The sequence below is a fragment of the Sphaerodactylus townsendi genome, linkage group LG12 (assembly GCF_021028975.2).
Source record: "Sphaerodactylus townsendi isolate TG3544 linkage group LG12, MPM_Stown_v2.3, whole genome shotgun sequence".
Taxonomy (NCBI): Eukaryota; Metazoa; Chordata; class Lepidosauria; order Squamata; family Sphaerodactylidae; genus Sphaerodactylus; species Sphaerodactylus townsendi.
The window spans coordinates 17635109-17654040 of NC_059436.1; the positions used below are offsets into that span (position 1 = coordinate 17635109).

At 45.5% G+C, this 18932-nt stretch overlaps 1 protein-coding gene across 2 annotated transcripts in view; it reads left to right on the forward strand.

The window, feature by feature from the left end:
- The window catches only part of GLB1L2 (galactosidase beta 1 like 2), a 63528-nt gene continuing 44596 nt past the window's right edge, over positions 1–18932 (forward strand). Inside the window, exons 1-5 of one of the 2 annotated variants that reach the window (XM_048512511.1) lie at positions 1–159; positions 10120–10176; positions 15041–15238; positions 15928–15996; positions 17105–17200. In XM_048512511.1, coding sequence (XP_048368468.1) covers positions 14–159; positions 10120–10176; positions 15041–15238; positions 15928–15996; positions 17105–17200 — 566 coding nt within the window. In that variant the 5' untranslated portion in view covers positions 1–13. The remainder of the gene's footprint in view (positions 160–10119; positions 10177–15040; positions 15239–15927; positions 15997–17104; positions 17201–18932) is intronic. The other variant, XM_048512512.1, reaches the window with a different exon arrangement.

Genomic DNA, 18932 nt, shown 5'->3' on the forward strand with positions numbered 1-18932 from the left:
AACGGTACTGCCAATGGTGGTGGACGTCGGATACCCTGGTAACGGAGCCGGGGCTGGGCCGGACGCCTTCCTGGCCATGTGGGGCTGCGGGGGTCGCCGGCGGAGGCGGCTCTTGGGGGGCGTCTTCCTGCTCCTGCTGGGGGCCGTCGTGGTGCGCAGGTGAGCGAAAGCCCCGGCGAGGAGGGGGCGGGGCTACGGCGCTCTATGCTAATTAGCCCCTTGGGACACGCCCCCGAGGGTTTGGCCACGCCCACACCATTCGCTTAAAAGACCCTCCTTGTATCCCCCAGTGGGCTTCCCTGTTGAAATTTACCTGTAGTTTAACCATGTTGTTTTTTAAGCCTGTAGGTAGAATGTAGTTCCTCCCTTCATTTCTCCCCTAATAAGTCCTTTTATATTACGGGGGCGGGGGGGGGGGGTTGTAGGGGTCTTTAAAGTTTTTCTATCCAGGCCCCAATTTTTAAGGAAAAATACCCCCCCTCTCCTTTTCTCATTTTCTGCGCCTCTTTTCTCCCACCCACTTCCCAATTACATTTTTTTTCATGCTAGGACTGCCAGTTGACCAGATTAGCCCCCCCACCCCCCCTTCCCGCTTTCAAGGGCCTCAACCGCAATCTGATCAGCAAGCAGAACTTTTCCAGTCTGGAGCTGATTTCTGGGTCACCTGCAAATGTGATAATTAACGAGCTGCCTTGCAAAAACAGGCGCATCACCCGGGAATACGAGGGCATAAATATTTAAAAGAAAAATCTGCTGATGAAGCTGGTGGTAAGAGCTCAGGCGGCAGCAGGAGTCTTGATTTTTTATTTTTTTTTTATTTTCAAAAGTTTGGCAAGACTCCTTACGGAATCCCCTTGCTCATGTAGCAGACTGATTGAAAAGATGGATTTTTTAAAAAAAATATTGTGGCTGACCCCCTTACCCAACCTGCCAGACTTGCCCCTCTGTGCCTTTGACAGAAATCAGCTGATGAGGCTCTTCCTCAGCTGAGTAGCTGCTCCCTGGTGTAGATCAGCCTGTTGTCAGTAGCATTGCAACAGCAGATGTTTCAAAAGTTGCCCTCCTTGTCCAGTTGTCCCTATTTTGCATGGACAGCCATGCTTTTCTCTCCCTATTCCTCACAGAGGAGGTGTCTAGAAAAACAAACAAACCCATCCCTTTAACAGGTCTAATGTATGAAAATGGGCAGGTGAAGCTTTTCACCACACAGAGGTAAATAGTGTTACCTGTTGAACATCCGCCTGCTATCACGTTTCAGCCGACTTATGGCAACCTTAAAGGGTTTTCAAGGTAAGAGATGTTCAGAAGCTGTTTGCCATTGCCTGCCTCTGCATGGGCTGAGAGAACTATGCCTGTCTCAAAGTCACTCAGCAGGCTTCATGTAAAGGAGTGGGGAATTGAACTCGGATCTCGAGGCAAGAGACATTCAGAGGTGGTTTGCCATTGCCTGTCTTCCCATAGACTGGGGGAGTTCTGAAAGAACTTCAGCTAGCTAGCCCAAGATCATCCAGCAGGCTTCATGTGGAAGAATGGGGAACTGAACCTGGTCCTCTAGATTTGAGTCCACTGCTCTTAACCACTACACTGTGCTGGCATTCTACTTGTTAAATAGCATCCCACAAAGCCCATAATAAACAGACAGGGTGTCTTTCTGGAGACCAGTTGGCATCCCCAAATCTCTCACGTACCTCCTGAATGGGTCAAGTATCCATTTATTGGGCTGTTGTGCTTACTAGTTTTTTGCATAGCAGACAGATTAACGGTGCTGCTTTTTGGCTGAGACTGTGGAGCTATCCCTTTGAACTGTGTTTTGATCGCCAGCAATGAACCAGTGGAAATGCTTATATCCATGCCGTACTTTGCCCTGAGGGTTTTCTTTTTCTTTTTTTGTAATTGGTTGAAGGTGCAAGAACAGGCTCAGTCACCTGTTTTCTGAGTAACCGCCAACCATAAATGGGCCTACACTCCTGCTGGGGTTTGGATTTTGCCCCACTTGTAAAAGAGTTTCTTGTTCTGTCCTTCCTCTTTTCTGTATTTGGGTGTGAGCGCGTACATGTATGTTTTGTGACACGTAAAGGTGACTATTTAGGGGATAGCTTCATGCATCTGACAAAGTGGGCTTTGACTCACAATTAACACTTATACCACAGTGAAGTCTTTGAGATCACACATGCAGAAAATGCCGTTACTTTTCCTAGAACAGGTTAACTATCTACTCATTTGGAATTTTGATTTGAGTTTTTTAAATTAATAACTATGTTTAAAAGATGCCAGTATTATGAGATGCAAAAGCTGTGTGTTGCTGAAACTAGTGTGTTGAATTTTCATGCTCTAGGAGTGAAATCCTTCCCTCCAGAGATTTATCTTGATTCTGAAATGTGCTGTGTTCATGCAACATGAATGTACCGCATAACTTTCCATCTGAGCTGGTTAAAGTCCATTTTGAATGGCTAACATATAGGATAATAATAATAATAATTCAAGAAAGATATTGACATTCTGGAACGAGTCCAAGGGAAAGCAGCCAGAATGGTAGAAGGTCTGGAATCCATGCCCTACGAGAAGAAACTTAGGGAACGGGATATGTTTAGTCTGGAGAAGAGAAAGTTAAGTAGTGACATGATAGCCATATTTAAATATTTGAAAGGGATGTCATGTTGAAGATGGAACAAGCTTGTTTTCTGCTGCTTCAAGGAGTAATGCATTCAAGGTACAGGAAAAGAGATTCCACCTAAACATTGAGAGAATTTCCTGACGGTAAGGGCTGTTAGACAGTGGAATGCACTACCTTGGATTGTGGTGGAATCTCCTTCTTTGGAGGTTTTAAAACAGAGGCTGGATGGCCATCTGTCAGGAATGTCTTGATTGTGTCTTCCTGCATGGCAGGGGGTTGGACTGGATGACCCTTGTGGTCTCTTCCAATTTTATGATTCTATTCTATAATTCATTGTTCTTCCTCTAGTATAAATTTGACCAGAAGAAAAAGTTCCCTGCTTTTAAATTGGAAGGGGACTGCAAATGCATTGGGTGTACTTCAGGGTTCAGGGAGCAATTCTTAGCTGAGCGTGGGAATGTCATCAGTCAGCCTGCCTGCTCTGTTTTCATCTTCGGATTAAGGTTGTAAACTGTGTTTGTATTTACACAAACAGAAATTGACTTTTGCCATGGCAACATCTTTGATTTTGAATTACCAAGAGTGATTGGGTGGGAGTCATCTTCCTGTTTGAGGACTAGAGAAAGAGATGCCATAAAACCATGACATAAGATTCATTCCTTCAGAGACTTGCTACATTCTAAAAGTCAATTCATGCCTTCAGCTGTATTGTTTTTATATGCTTGGAACTGTTAGAGCTGAGAGAGAAACCTGATTGTATTTTCTTTTCTTTCTTTTTAACAAACTTAAAAACTCAGCCGTTTGAGAGTACCTGGATCAAGAACCCTGTTTTTTGGTACGTTACTGGAAAAAGGGCAAACCCCCCTATTCCTTTACAGGAAGTCACAGCCTATTCAAGCGTTGTGGACTTTCTTTGCATTAGTTTTTATAGGGTGGCCAACAAAATAACCCAACTGGTCAGTCTGCCCTGGAGTGTGTATTTGTGAGCGCTTCAAGCAGATAAAGGATACTCTGGAATTTCAGCCTATTTCCATGCTAATGGCCAGAAAGAAGAAAAGAAAAGTTTTTAATGACTTTCCAGATAGCAGTAGTGATGCTAAAAATGCAATGTGGACTTAGAGTAGCTCATTTTGAAGCGCTTGGTGTACTTGAGCCATGTGTCATCCTTCTATTTTGGTTGTCATTGCCTTGGTATCTTTTTACTAAAAAAAATAAAGATCTCTCCCCCTGTTTGTCTCACCTGCTCCTGTATAGCAGACCTGCATGGGGTTTGTGACCAAAACATGTTTATCGGCTTCTATCCAACAGTAGAAGACGCTCAGGGTTTTCCTGGGTTTGTTTCTGTTCCTGCACTACCACCACACCATCCCGTCTCCTGGAAAGATCATTGCTAGAGTTGCAGGGCTTACTTAGAGGAGTAGAAGAAGAGTGGGTTTTTATACCCTGGTTTTCTCTCCTGTAAGGAGTCTCAAAGTGGCTTACCCTCCTTGCAACAGACACCTTGAGAGAGTTCAGAGAGAACTGTGACTAGTTCAAAGTCACCCAGCAGGCTTCATGTGGAGGAGAAGGGAATCAAACCCAGATTAGAGTTGGCTGCTCTTAACTATGCTGGTGTGAGCTTAGGAAGGCTGCAGGGTTCAAATTACGTGAATTTCTCCTTGTGTTTAGCAAAGCTCCTTCATTGCAACCCTGCACCCCTATTCTTCCACGTGGTCTCTCTAACCGCAGAAGTAATTTTTTTCCAGGAGTTGCGAGAGCTGGAAGAACAGAGGAACACAGGAAAATCACAGTTGCCTGGGCGCATAATAACTGGGGCATAGTTGGACACTCACACATGGTTGACCTGTGGTCCAAGAGGGTGATGGTTCAGATCTAATTTTGGTTATAGACCCATTGTGTGGTCAGTCTCTCATCCCCACCCCCTTCCATAATATCATAATATGGGGAGAAAAGGCTGTCCTGGCTGTTTTCAAGATTAGCATATATGTGAAGTGCTTTAAACATTGGCAGCCATATACACAACGTTGTCTCTCTTTTTTTTAGAAGTGTTGTTCTCGAACTGAACAAAGTGCAGATTGTAACAGATTAATTCTTGACATCTTTTGTCGCATAACAATTGGTGGACTGTTCACAGTATGAGCAGAGCTATGGCTGGTCTTGAAAGAGCGTTTGATCAAAACTCAGTGGCTCTTTTATTCCCCTTTCTCTCTAGGAGTCCCATTTTCTTCTTCTTTTTTTAAAGTGTGGCGTATTGCATGATGAAGCATTCTGTGTGACTTAGAAACCTGCATAATGAGTATCACAGGACATAGCCGTTTCTCTGCTAGATGAGCAACTAGTATTGATTTCTACATTCAGTGTTTTGCATGGTTTCACCTTAAGCCAGGTTTCAGTTCTGCTTTCTCTCCTCTCCTGAAACAGAATTAACTTTGGTTGAGATTCAGTGGCATAACAGTGATTTGTTAGATGTGCAATCTCTTCTAATCCTCATGGTGCTAACACTGACGGCAGTATCTTCAGTGATTCAAATGGTGTAGACAAGCCATATTTACTGATAATCTAGCTTATGTGCTTTCTCTTCCAATCAGTGGTGCGCTAACACTGTTCTATCTCCAGGGATTCAACAGGTGTTGGCAGACCATATCTACCAATAAATCCAGCATGGAATGTCAACAAAACAGCCAGGAAGATATGAAACAAAGAAAGGAAAAACAGGTCTGGCCCCCGAGCAACAACTTGCTATTTAAAAACCAGTCACTTATGTCTGGAAATTTAAAGATGCCCCAACCAAGCTGCAAAGATCCTTGTTGAATTTTCTGCCTGTTTCTAAAAACCCTGAACTGAGCCCAAGAGTGTCAATATACCAGGATTTGTGCTGAGTAACAGAAGCCCTGAAATGCAACACCCCAATCTATTCCGTGTGGACCTGGCCCTGTTTCTGGTTTAAGATGTGAACTTGCATGTTTTTGCCCTGTGTAGAGTTTCCAAGACAAAATGAACAGAGTTGGCTTAGAATCTTAGGGTCACAGAGTTGGAAGAGACCCCAAGGGCCATCAAGGCCCCTTCCGCACATGCAGAATAATGCATTTTCAACCACTTTCACAACTGTTTGCAAGTGGATTTTGCTATTCCACACAGATTCAAAGAGCATTGAAAGCAGTTTGAAAGTGCATTATTCTGCATGTGCGGAAGGAGCCCAAGTTCAACCCCCTGCAATACAGGAACACACAATTTCTCCGTAGCTACGCTGGACCTCTTTGATGGTGTCCAATCCAAGTACTAGGGCTGATTCTTCTTAGTTTCCAAGATCTGGCAAGGCTAACTTGGACCATTCAGGTAAGGCAGTTAGAATAATACTTATAGTTTAAACCACTTAAATGTGAGTATTCTGCATCCTTATCGTGTACATTTGAATACAGATGAACTGTTCATGCATAGGCATTAGATGTACAGCAGTTTTACAACGGTAATTCCTGATACTGCTGCTGATATAAATGCATACATCTGTTCACAAATGTGAGTCCCCTTAGCTAGGCTGGAGCATCTGAGCAGCAGTGCAGATTTCTTTCCCTGGGAACTGACTCAGTCCTGGCTCCCCGCCCCCCCCCCCCCCCCCCGCATCTCTTTTCTTCTAGGCTGCTTTTTTTCTTTCTTGCCTGCCGTGTTATCGTATTCCTCGATTTATTCCCCCTCGGAGGAAAGATGCCACATCTGTCCTTATCTCCGTTCTCCTTTTAATATTGAGCAGTAAACAGAGCCCTGAAGTCAGTGGGGAAATGCGTTTTACAATTCATTTTAACGTAATGTATATCGGCTCAAGATTTGCCAAGAGGTTAAGTAAAAATTGATCCACGCTGTTCCGACACTGCGGTCAGAGGGGGTAGAGCAGTCTCTGCAGAGAAAGAGGGAAACACATATGATACATTTCTGTAATTGCGGTGCTTACTAATTGCATGTGCAGATGTTCAGTATAGGCAAGGTTTTTTTTTTTAAGTCTAATTTTATTTAACATTTCCCCCTGAAGTTGTTAATACAGTGATAATTACCGTCAAGTCATAACTGACTTGTGGCAATCCCTCACGGGGATTTTAAGGCAAACCACCCCCAGCAAAAGTGGCTTTCCGTTGCCGTGACCCTGGACATTATGGTCTTCCGTTCGAGAGCCACCTGGCTTCTGAGATGGGTAGAGATTGGGTTAGCCAAACTAGGTGGGGTTGGCGATGGAAAGTGCCATCAAGTTACAGCCAACTTACGGCGACCCTGTAGGGTTTCCAAGGCAAGAGATGAACAGGGGTGGTTTCTCCCTTGATGGTCTCCCATCCAAGTACTGACCACGATCAACCCTGCTCAGGTAAGTTGACTACGGAGTTCGATCAGTTTAACATTTGTGGTTTCCCAATATAACTTAACTTGCTTCCTTTAAAATCCTGTTCCTCCCCGAGTTCAAAGAGAGTCACATTTAATCCACATAGCGACTCTGAGAAATAGGCCATGTTGAAAGCGACTATGACTGGTTGAAGCTCACCTGGTGAGATTCTGGAGGAAGGTCTTTATTTAGGTATGAGATCAGCACTGTCTACCAGAGCTTGGCACTGCAAGGAGCACTCTGTGACGATTGTTGTGTTGCTGCTGCAGACGTCAACCCTTTCCACAGACGAGCCTTAGAACTGCAGTTCTGCAAACGGGACTTGGGGTCTCAAACCGAGAATTGGCAACACCACCGCCAAGTTAGGATGCTCAAGAACACTCAGGCAGGGTTGTTGTGTCATTGGACTCAGAATGAGTCTCTCTGTGTGGGGGTCATTGTGCCTGAGATTGGGGAGGCCCTGCATTCAAGTCCCCTCTCGGCCACAAAGCTTACCCCACCAACCTTGGGCCCAGACTGTTGGCCTCAGTGTGCCTACCTGAGATTGGGGAGGCACGAGTTCAAGTCCCCACTTGGCTACAAAGTTTACCCCACCAACCTTGGGCCCAGACTGTTGGCCTCAGTGTGCCTACCTAAGATTGGGGAGGCACAAGTTCAAGTCTCCACTTGGCTACAAAGTTTACCCCACCAACCTTGGGCTCTAAGGTCCACTCGACCTCAGCATAACGTACCTCAAAATTCTGGTGTGGATAAAATAAGCATGCGGTATAGGTGCATGCATCTAGCCAGGGAGTCCCCAGCTCCTAACTTGTTTTCTGTCAATGAAGTACAGCCCAGCCCATTGTCCTCCTCCTGACCCGGTCGCCGCTCTTGATTTAATAGCTGATAATTTTATGACGAGGCTGTTTTTATGGCTGACTTTTATGTGGCAGTTTCTCATATGAGTTTTATTGTAACTGCATGTTTTGTTTTAATTGAGGAAGCCCTCAAAGGTATGTTTGGCTGCGTGTTACAGATACTTTAAATAATACCAAACCATTAAAAGAAATCCAAAATCTCAGCCACAATTTGATCATACGAGCCTTAGGCCCCTTCCGCACATGTGGAATAATCGACTTTCAATCCATTTTTACAATTGTTTGCAAGTGGATTTTGCTATTCCACACAGTAAAATCCAGCTGCAAAGTGCATTGAAAGTGGATTGAAAGTGCATTATTTTGCATGAGCGGAAGGAGCCTTAGGCAAGCATTTTTTTCCTGGCTGCCACCCCGCCACTCCTCTGCAGAACAGGAATAATTTATTAGATCTACCTTGCAGGGTTGCTTGCGAGCATGCCTAAGCTTTAAGCACTGTATGAATATGTGCAGCCCGATCGTAGGGGTGATTGCTCAGAAGCAAATTCCAATGGGGCTGACTGCCAAGTAAGGGAGCAGAGCGTCACCAGCATGAGTATGGCAGATTAAACTTAGCAAGCAATGTAGTTAGCTTTTGGAATAAAGAGAAGTCAAAGGCTGAGCCAGCTACAAAGGGCAGCTGCAGGGGAAAGGCACGTGTGTGTTTTGTGCTGAATTCCTAAGAGCTGAAATCTGGGGAGCCCGGAACGACATCAGAGAAACGGTGCAATGCAGAACCCAGCTGCTGCTGTGGCAAGTCTCTGCATGCTAGGAAGGTGCCGCCGGCGCGAGGGAGAACGGCAGCGAATCTAGCTAGAGATGATTGAAAAGCCTTAAATAAACGTTACAATATAACCATCCTTTTTCTATCATAAAAAGTAATGGGTAAGGAAAGACGAGCGCTGCCATGGCCGTAAATCAGTTCTTGCCGCTAGCTTCGCACTAGCTCTTGTTGATCTTGGTGTAAGTAGAAGGTTTTTGTTTTGTTTTTTAAAAAAGTATGTTATGTCCGTGAAAACTCTTTGAAGGATAACAGGTTCTTTACCCATTGATCATTTGGTGTCTTGGGTCTTTGAAGCCGCCTGGTTGAAAAGGTGCCCTCTGTCCTCATCTTGGCACTGTTGTGTCCACATGAATTATTGGATGCCTCCCCTTGATAGCAGGTTTTGTTCTGTCTTGGGGTTCTAGCTTCGACCCTTGATGGGCCCAGCACATTTTACTGCTTGAGATAGAAAATCAAAAAATCACCACCACCACCACCACCACCCTGCTCTCAAAATGTCCAAATAAAAAGCCAGGGCACCGTTTCCACTCTGGCCCCAGCCTGGTAGGACTCGATGTCAAGTGAGACATGGGCCCTCCAAGGTCAGACACAATTTCAAGGGGCCTGTAAGACAGAGATGTTCCTCCAGGCCTGTGTTTGAGAACCACAATGGTGGTCATCTGGATGATCTTCGTTCCTCTTCTTTCCCTGTTTCCTCTCTCTTTTCCTTTCCCCTTCTTTGGTTAAACAGGGGTCAGCTTTCTGTCCCCTTTTTATTCGCCTCCCCACTTTGGTATGTTTGGGTGCCGCTGAATCTTTGACAGTGAGGCTTTTTAACTGTTGCTTTCACATCCTGCATGTGAGCTCCCAAAGGCACTTGGTGGGTCACTGCGAGTAGCAGAGTGCTGGACTAGATGGACTCTGGTCTGATCCACCAGGCTCTTTCTTATGTTCTTATATACGCAAAAATACGCAGATTTATATATATATATATATATATATCTGTGAGATATATATATATATATAAATCTGTGTATAAATCTGTGAGATATATATATATATATATATATGTATGTATGTGTATATATATATATATATAAATCTGTGTATAAATCTGTGAGAGAGATATATATATATGTATGTATATGTGTGTGTGTGTGTGTGTGTGTATATATATATATATATTGTTCTATGCCGCCCTAAGCCACATTTATTGAGAGACGATGAGAGTACATTTATCTGGCCATTGTTGCAGCCAGCATATGGCAACCCCGCAGGGTTTTCAGGCAAAAGATATACAGAGGTGGTTTGCCAATGTTGGGTCGTAACTCTAGACTTTTTTGGTGGTCTCCTTGTAAATACTAACCGGGACTATCTTTGCTTGTGTTTCATGTTGATTGTTCAACTTCCGCCATTAGAACTGATGCAAATCTCAGCATGCTGCATGGCTCAACTGTGTTTAATCTGGGTTTCCTTCTTCCAGGTATTATCCCTGCCTGCTGGTTCTTTCCAGTGCCTGCGGGGATGAGGTGGTACAGAGGTACTATCTGTGCTTTTTAGCCAGCCCTTTCAAGCGGGGCTGCCGAGAATCCCCAGAAGTTCCTGGACTAAGATTTCTCCCAGGTCTCCCTTCACAGCACCCAGATTCTATTCGAGCATCGTGTGAAAATAAATAATTTCCATTCCTCCAGCAACTGCATTTTTATCTTGTCAAGGAGCCACAATGACTTGTCAAGGAGCTCAGGATGATACACATAGTTGCTCCCTCCCCTATTTTGCCCCCCACAGTCCCCACAGCAGCTTTCTTAAAATCTGTGCAGCCGGTGGCTAGTCAGAAGGCCAGCTGGGGAAAAGTTGCACCTCAGCCTGCCGGTTTTGTAAAAAGGCTTGGTGGGCACCAGGTAAGGTATTGATTTGCATCCTGGCACCTGTGGGTACCATATTGGGGAGCTTTCTTCTACACCACCCTGGCCTTCTCCATGTTTGGCACTGGCAGCATGGGTGGTTTTTTCATCTAGATTAGTTTATATACATCTTGCCCTTCCACTAAGGAGTAATGGCTGTGGTCCCCCTTTTTTGGTGGGGAAAATTGAGAGAGTGAGAAAGAGGCCAACCCACATCTTCTCTTGCCCTTCTTATCCCCTCAGTTAAGGGCCTCCCAAATGTGAATAGCCACATCCTAGTGAGCCCTGGCCCAGTTCCCCAGGGTGACCCCCCCCAGGCCTTCCTCTCGGCAGCCCTGCTTCCAAGCTATCCTGGGCCTTTAGGTTTAGCCTCCTTGATACTGATGATGTTTAGTTTCCTTGATGATAGATTGGTGTGTATGTGTGTGTGTAGTCTTGTCAAGCCTCATTTTGCCGCAGAAACATGGTGCTCCCCCCGCAAACCCCTTCCTCTTTAGAGTAGCAATATTTAGTGTAGCTTGTTTGCGGAGGTCCCTCTCTTTAAAAGAGAAGTTGTGTTTGGATTTATGTCCCGCTGTTCTCAACTGTAAAGAGTCTCAAAGTGGCGTACAGACTCCTTCACTTCTTCTCCCCACAACAAACGCCTTGTGAGGTAGGTGGGACTGGGAGAGATTGGAGAGAACTGTCACTAGCCAAAGGACACCCAGCAGACTTCATGTCGAGAAGCGGGGAAACAAACTTGGTTCACCAGATTGGACTCCGCTGCTCATGTGGAGGAGTGGGGCATCAAACCCGGTTCTCCAAACTGGAGTCTGCCTCTTAACCACTGTGCCATGCTATGTCAACTCTACTCTCCTTTTCTCCTGAGCCGTTCCCCCCTGCCAAACTCTCTTACACATGGTGGAAAGGCATTTCTGGCAGGAGCACGTGGATTTTATTTTTCCATTTTCTGCAAAGCACACTTGATAAGGCAGCTTGAGAGAGCTCGGGCTTGTTCTTCGAGGAGGCCGACGTAATTTTGAAAGTATTCTTTTGTAGCACTTTGGTTGAGCCAGATGGCCGTTTGGTTCCAATTCATCTGAAGTCTGAATCTTGCATCTGCCATAAACTTCCTGGACGTTTTTAGTGCTACTCCTGTTCCTTCAGCTCTCTGTCTTGGGGTGGGGTGGGGGGAATCAAAAGACACCGTGCTCTCAGGGGAGCTGTCATTCAGCTCTTTGGCTCCTGGCCTGTCTGTTAATCTCAGCATAAGTAGCCCTGTTCTAAGACTTAAGTTCCTCACCGGCCACCTGCTATCATTTTGTTCTTTGCAAACAAGCAACCAAACTAGGCTTGAGAGTTGCTTGGTGAAACAGGACAGATGGGGACCTCTGACTTGAAAGCCCCGTGTGGCAATTCCAAACATCAAGGCACATGCAGAGTATTGAGCAATTTATTGTTGGAAACTTCCCTTTAACATACTTGAAGAAATTTGGCTCTGCTGGAAAATAGCCTCGTGTTCCATGGCGTGCCAATGGCCTTTCCTACTGTTTCGAGAGCCTGGTAAGGAGGTCTCCAATCTGCAGACTTAAAAAAAAAAAACAGTCGCAGGATAACATATGTAATTTGGAAAATGTTTGGAGAACCAACGAACACCAGGGAGAAAGGCCGAATGGCTGCTAGAGAGCAACGGAAGGAAATGCCCCCTAGGGTGAGAGATTTGGAAGAGGGAAAAGGGGGCTAAGGAATGAAGCAGACGGTCCAGGAATTTGGAGGCAGCTGAGAACGTTGGCATGGATTTCTGTGCGGGAGGGTAAAAAAAGGAGGAGGCGTGAAATCAATGAGAGGAGCCTTGCAAGGAACTCTCTGCCCGGTTTAATGATGCCTCAGCTGTTTCTTCCATCTCGCAACCCTTGTCCTCTGTGTGCTCCATAGACTCCCCTGCCCTGGAACTCTACAGGCCACAGAGGCCCACAGGCAAGCTCAGCTGGCTCTTCTGGAGTCATGGCCAGTTTCTGTTTGCAAGCACCAACCCTAGTTTGCTGAGGGCTGGTGAGCCCCTTCCTATGTTTGTAGTTGTGGGCCTGATTTGGGCAGCCCGATCCAGAAGCAGGGGGAGGACTTACCTCTGGAGCCAGCGCAGCCATGAGTTGGCATGTCCATTCTGCCAGGGGCAGATACGTGGCGGGCCCCCCCCCCCCCCCCAAGCCTTGCGACTGCAAAAGCCAGAAGTCCTGGCCATGGTGGAGCTGTGCTGGCGTTTGGAACGGATGCCAGTGTGGGGTGTGTGTGTGTGTGGATGGGGTCATTCCCAAGGGCAGAGCAGACATTGGTCAGTTCCCACCCTGAGTTTCCAGCCAAGTTGCACCACAGCCCTGGCCTTTCGCTACCCTTTTGGGTGGCATGAGTCCATTGGCCCCAATGAAGGGCTTTTCAGAAATGGGGAGGATCTTTGCTGTTTTTGCAGGTATCAGCCCAGTTTAAATGAGATACCAGATGAGTGCAAAGTCGGGTTGAGAGATTCAAAACAGACAAAAGGAAGTATTTCTTCATGCAACACATTGCTAAACTGTGGAACTCCTTGCCTCAGGATGCAGTGATGGCTGCCAACTTGGACCGCTTTAAAAGGGAAGTGGACGTGCTCATGGAGGATAGGCTACTAGTCAAAATGGATGCTATACTCCAGTGGTGGCGAACCTATGGCACTCCAGATGTTCATGGACTACAATTCCCATCAGCCCTTGCCAACATGGCCAATTGGCCATGCTGGCAGGGGCTGATGGGAATTGTAGATCATGAACATCTGGAGTGCCATAGGTTCGCCACCACAGCTATGCTCTATTCAGAACTAGGTAGGCACTTGGACCCAAATAGAGCATTCTAGGAGAAAGACCATCCAGGATGTGGTGAATGAAGTTACAGTTTTACTTTTGGTGAGACAAAATATAGTCACGATGCCCAGCTATCCTCTCCGGTATCAGAGGAGCTTTCCTGTTATATTAGGTGCTGTGGAACTCAGGCACAATAATTCTGCTGCAGCCATTCTGTTTGTGGGCTTTGGTTGGCCGCTGTGTGAACAGACTGCTGGACTTGATGGACCTTTGCCTGATCCAGCAAGGCTTATATTCTTAAGTTCATCTGGGCAATTGCGTTCATCCTGCCTGCAGTGTGTTAAGAAGCGGGCTGGCACCCAAGCCGGGATTTCCCCTGGGTTTCCAACTGGGTGTTTTCTGCTTTGCAATTTATGAATGGAAACGTGCGTCTCAAAGAGCGTGTCAAAAAACGGACCGGAAAAATTATACAAGACACACGTATGCTGCTAAAGTGGCATTCAATGTATTACCCTCTTATATTTCTAATCATACATAAAATACAAGTGCAACAATGCTTATTTGTATTTCTATTCCAAGTGGACTTCCTTGGAAGGAGCGCAGGGATTTTCTCACGCGTGCTGAAACAGTTCACTCTCAGTTTAGTGCACACTCAAAACAGTCCAACGTATTAGTCCTGCTCTTCATATATTTGTATCCAAAACCATAGTCATAGGATATTATCCTGACATTTACAAAGTTCTTATTCTTCAAGAGTATGTTGTTATTCTGGATACGTGGCTGAAATCTTACGTGAGCTCCTGCTGGAGTCCATTTAAAGGAGCCTTGTTGCAATGTGGAGAAAAATTCAGCAAGCAAAAAGTTCAGCAAGCAGAAGCTAGTCGCGTAACTAAAGCTTTCCGATGCCTTCTTCGATGACATCCATTAAGAGAGTAACAAGATTTGGAATGACAAGGATAATGGCAAATACGGAGCACTGAAGAAGGCATCGAAAAGCTTTAGTTACGCGACTAGCTTCTGCTTGCTGAACTTTTTGCTTGCTGAATTTTTCTCCGCATTGCAACAAGGCTCCTTTAAATGGACTCCAGCAGGAGCTCACGTAAGATTTCAGCCACGTATCCAGAATAACAACATACTCTTGAAGAATAAGAACTTTGTAAATGTCAGGATAATATCCTATGACTATGGTTTTGGATACAAATATATGAAGAGCAGGACTAATACGTTGGACTGTTTTGAGTGTGCACTAAACTGAGAGTGAACTGTTTCAGCACGCGTGAGAAAATCCCTGCGCTCCTTCCAAGGAAGTCCACTTGGAATAGAAATACAAATAAGCATTGTTGCACTTGTATTTTATGTATGATTAGAAATATAAGAGGGTAATACATTGAATGCCACTTTAGCAGCATACGTGTGTCTTGTATAATTTTTCCGGTCCGTTTTTTGACATGTTTTCTGCTTTGCCCCAAGTTCTGTAGGGCTGCCCTGAATCTTTTTCCCTCGGGGTCTCAGCAGTGCAAAGGTCAGGCTGAGCGACTGCCAGAAGACCAGAACATCTCGCTTTCCCTCCCTGTCCGTGATGTGGCTTAGTAGCATTCAGAACGCCCAGTTGATGCCGTGTCGGTCGCTTTGAGAATTGTCTTCCTCGCCCCTGGTCAAGCCCTGCTGAGTTTCCCCTTTCCCGTTCAAGGTTTAACTGGAGTGAACTGGTCCCCATGCGGGTGTGGGGCCGGACGATGGGCTTGCAGGCTGAAGACTCACAGTTCCTACTGGAAGGCCTGCCTTTTCGCATCTTTGGAGGGTCGGTGCATTATTTCCGGGTCCCCCGAGAATACTGGAGAGACCGCCTGCTTAAGATGAAAGCCTGCGGCTTAAACACGCTCACCACGTAAGTGCCATCCAGATCCCATTGCAGTCGAAGCAGGTTGTATAGCAGGGAGTTCAGGACGGTATACCTGGCCCTCCCCTTTGTCATTTGATCTTCACAACAGCCCTGTGAAGTAGGATGTGCTGAGTTGGGGTCTGAATGTGGGCCTCCCCAGTTCCAGGCTAATTCTTTAACTTCTATACCACACTGGTTGTCAGTGTGTATTTTACGCACACATGTGTATTTTGCTACGCACGTGATTGCAACCCTGTGAGTGGTTGCGATCCACAACAAAATTAGCATTGCTTAATTGCTGGACCTCAGAGGCATGGAGGGCGTGCTCTCAAGGGCAGCACTGTATACAAAGATATGTGACTATGTATTCTGCACATGCTATGCCACAAATTCAAACGGGGTGTGATGTTTGAAAGGTACAAATTTTCTGTTGCACTTTTTCGGTCCTTTTTCTTCTGAGTAAAACTGCACGTAAGTGTTTTCCAACACCTGGGCTTAAATTCGGTAAGGCCTCCTGGAGGGAAGATAAAATAGCTTGGAGGGGTGAGAAGTAGGTTGTGGGCTCCCAGTGGCTCATATCTACTTCAGAGGACTCCTTGATCCGAAGACAAGGCTGGGTGACCGATCCCTTGCTTTGTTATGTCATCCCTGCGTGCAGCACTGAGCAGCGCAGCCAACTGATTCTGTGTTTCCAGGTACGTTCCGTGGAATCTTCATGAGGCAGCAAGAGGGAAGTTTGACTTCAGAGGAAACCTGGATCTGCCGTGAGTATTTAGGGATCAAGGGTTCCATAGCTTTAAAAATCAAAACTACAGTCTATAGCTCAGTTGCCCCAAATTGCAAAATATTGAAGGAGTTTTACAGAATGTTGAACCTTGGGCACTGACTACATTGGTATCCCTGGAACAGGGTCAGAAGGAAAGCTCTCCAAAGTCTTTGTGAATTCAAAAAAAATCATTAGCTGAGAAGGAGATTCCATGGGCTCTCTCTCATGTAGTTTCCATTAAGTTCGATTTGACGGATGAGATTCAATTAAGTTCAGTAGGAGGGCCTTTACATTCTCAAAGTGCATATCTCATATAGCTTTCCCATTCTTGTTCCTCTAAAAATGAAGCTTGTTCAGTTTTTTAACAGTTTCCTGAATGAACTTTGCCCAGGCAGAGTAAAAGGGTGGAATATGAAAGAGCAACTTGACACTTGGCAGAAACAGTTGCTGGTCTGAGCTTGCAGGTCGAAGCTGCGTGGATGACCCTCCAAATGCCCTTTTTTTGCATATGAACCACTTACTTCAAACGAGATAGAGAACAGAGTGCTTCAGTCCCTGTTGATCCTGTCTCATTTGTAATCTGTGGAAATGCCAGGTGTCTGAATGTGCCGAGATGCACGGTGTCAGTACGCTGTGATGTCATGGAGAATCTCAGCAAGTGTAGGAAGCAAAGGAAAAAAAGAACTAATTAATGAGCAAGGAGCTGCTGAAAGGAAATGGCAGGGTACCATTAACTACAGGGGAGGCACAGGAAAAGAGAAAATACAGACAAAAACAACGGAGAATTGTGGGGGGGGGGCAGAGAAAATACAGAAGAAAACAATGGAGAATTGGGAAAGGGCAGAATGGAGACTGTATGCTGAGGTAAAAATGTGGGAAAGGCTAGGAGCTGAAGAGGTAAGGAGAGCGGAAATCCTCAGAATGCATTGAAGCAACCAGCTAAATCTTTGATTGCGGTCCGCTAATAAAATTACCTGGTGGCTCCTCTCTTCCCCACTCTCCAGGTGTTTGGCCCTGCTGTTTCAGGCAACTTTGGGGCCAGTCCGTGCTATATCTTGGAACTGTGTGTGTAACAGCAGCTGTCAACTGTTTCAATCTCCATCTAGGGCTTTTATCAAGATAGCTGCAGAAGTTGGGCTGTGGGTGATTCTGCGACCAGGACCGTACATCTGCTCTGAGTGGGACCTCGGTGGTTTGCCCAGGTGAGATTGTTTGGATGCTGATGGCCCATTTGAATTGGTGACATCTTCCTAGGATGAGCATCCTGGGTTTCAACCAGCAGAGTCATCATTATCCCAATGCAGAAGGTGTGCAGATTTGGAAACTGTCCTATGGGAACAGAATGTGAGATGGGAGAAATTGTAAGATAAGGATGAGGGTCGATATGGCTCCCTCCCCTAGCAGATTTTTTTCTGGTGCGAGGAGAACTCTTGTTTGGTTCCTTCTGCTTCTTTGTGCAGAAGACATCATTCCCAAGATTTTTTAGGGAAAGCCACAACAGGCAAGCTGCTATAAGTCAGCTGAGACTTGATTGCCTTTTCCATCATGCTTAGGAGAGAGCAAGGAGTGGTTCCTGTGGCAGCAAAGGATAGGACTTGCAATAATGGGTTCAAATTACAGATGAAAAGGTATTAGCTGGATATTTTTATTTATTTATTTATTATTGGATTTATATACCGCCCTCCCCCGAAGTGCTCAGGGCGATGTACAAGGTGAACATAAACAGACAGGGCATAAATTAAAACTAATTCAAACATAATACAAGCTCTATGTCATTACTAAACCATTAAAACAGCATTACAGTGTACAAAACCAGCATCCAAGAACTTAAACGAAACCCTCCTGGGGAACCAAAGGAAAAAAACCTTTTACAGTATGACTCGTGCAGCAGTGGAATCGGCTGCCCAGGGAGGGGATGGGCAGTTTTCAAGCAGGACCTGGATAAACACTTATCAGGGATGTTTGAGGTTGATCCTCTATTGAGCAGGGGGTTGGATAGATGGTCTTTATGGCCCCTTCCAACTCCACAATTCTGTGAAAACTGGGATTTTGAAGATTTGCATTCCTTTCAATCTCCTCCCATTGTATCTCCTGTATTCAGTGCAGAAACCATTTTCATGTCCCCCTTTCAAAAAAAACCTTCAAAGACAGAGAGAGGCCATTGGCTCAGTGGATAGAGAAAGTTGTTTCCAGAGTATGAAGCGGCCTAGCAAAATACGTGGAGTGTGGTGTTGGTTGAGAATGGGGCGGGGGTGGGAGGGAACAATAGATGAGTTTATGCAGAGTGGAGGGAATGAGCCGGAATCTAATGTCAGGGTATTTCTGTTACGGCCAGGAACAGAAGGGCTGCTTGTCTGCGGACTTGGCTCTTCGGGTTTTGCTTATTCAAAAGAATGGGTTTTTTCCCAGTCTCCTACACAAAAGCAGCTGATAGCGTTCCGCAGAAAATGGCTCGAAGCACCAGAAAAGAAGCGTGCGCAGCGTACCTGTTTGTGCTTTGCATCAAAACCAAATAACTGCTTTGGAGTGCCAAGTGGGTTCCTTTTTGGCACTCAAAGCAAAGAATGCAAATAGATACACACGCACACCCCAAATTTGCATGCGTTGCTTCAACACCGTGTTTTGAGATTTTGCAAATATATTTGAAATGCCGGGAGTTGCAACAAATAGCATTGTAACAGGAAAGATAAGAAATGCCGGGCAGTAGGAACGGCGAAGAGCCTCCAGAGGCCCTGAGGCCGGAACATTGTTTGTTATAAGTCTTATGCTGTTCCTATGGCTTGCTAAATTTTGCAATATTTCTTAAGTCTCAGCGAGAACGGCTATAAATAAAATAAAATTCAAAGGAAACTCATTTCCTGAACTCTACAGGCTTTTTCCAGGCGCAGCCTCTGGGCTTGTAAATCCTGTTCTCGCAACTTAACAAGACTAGAA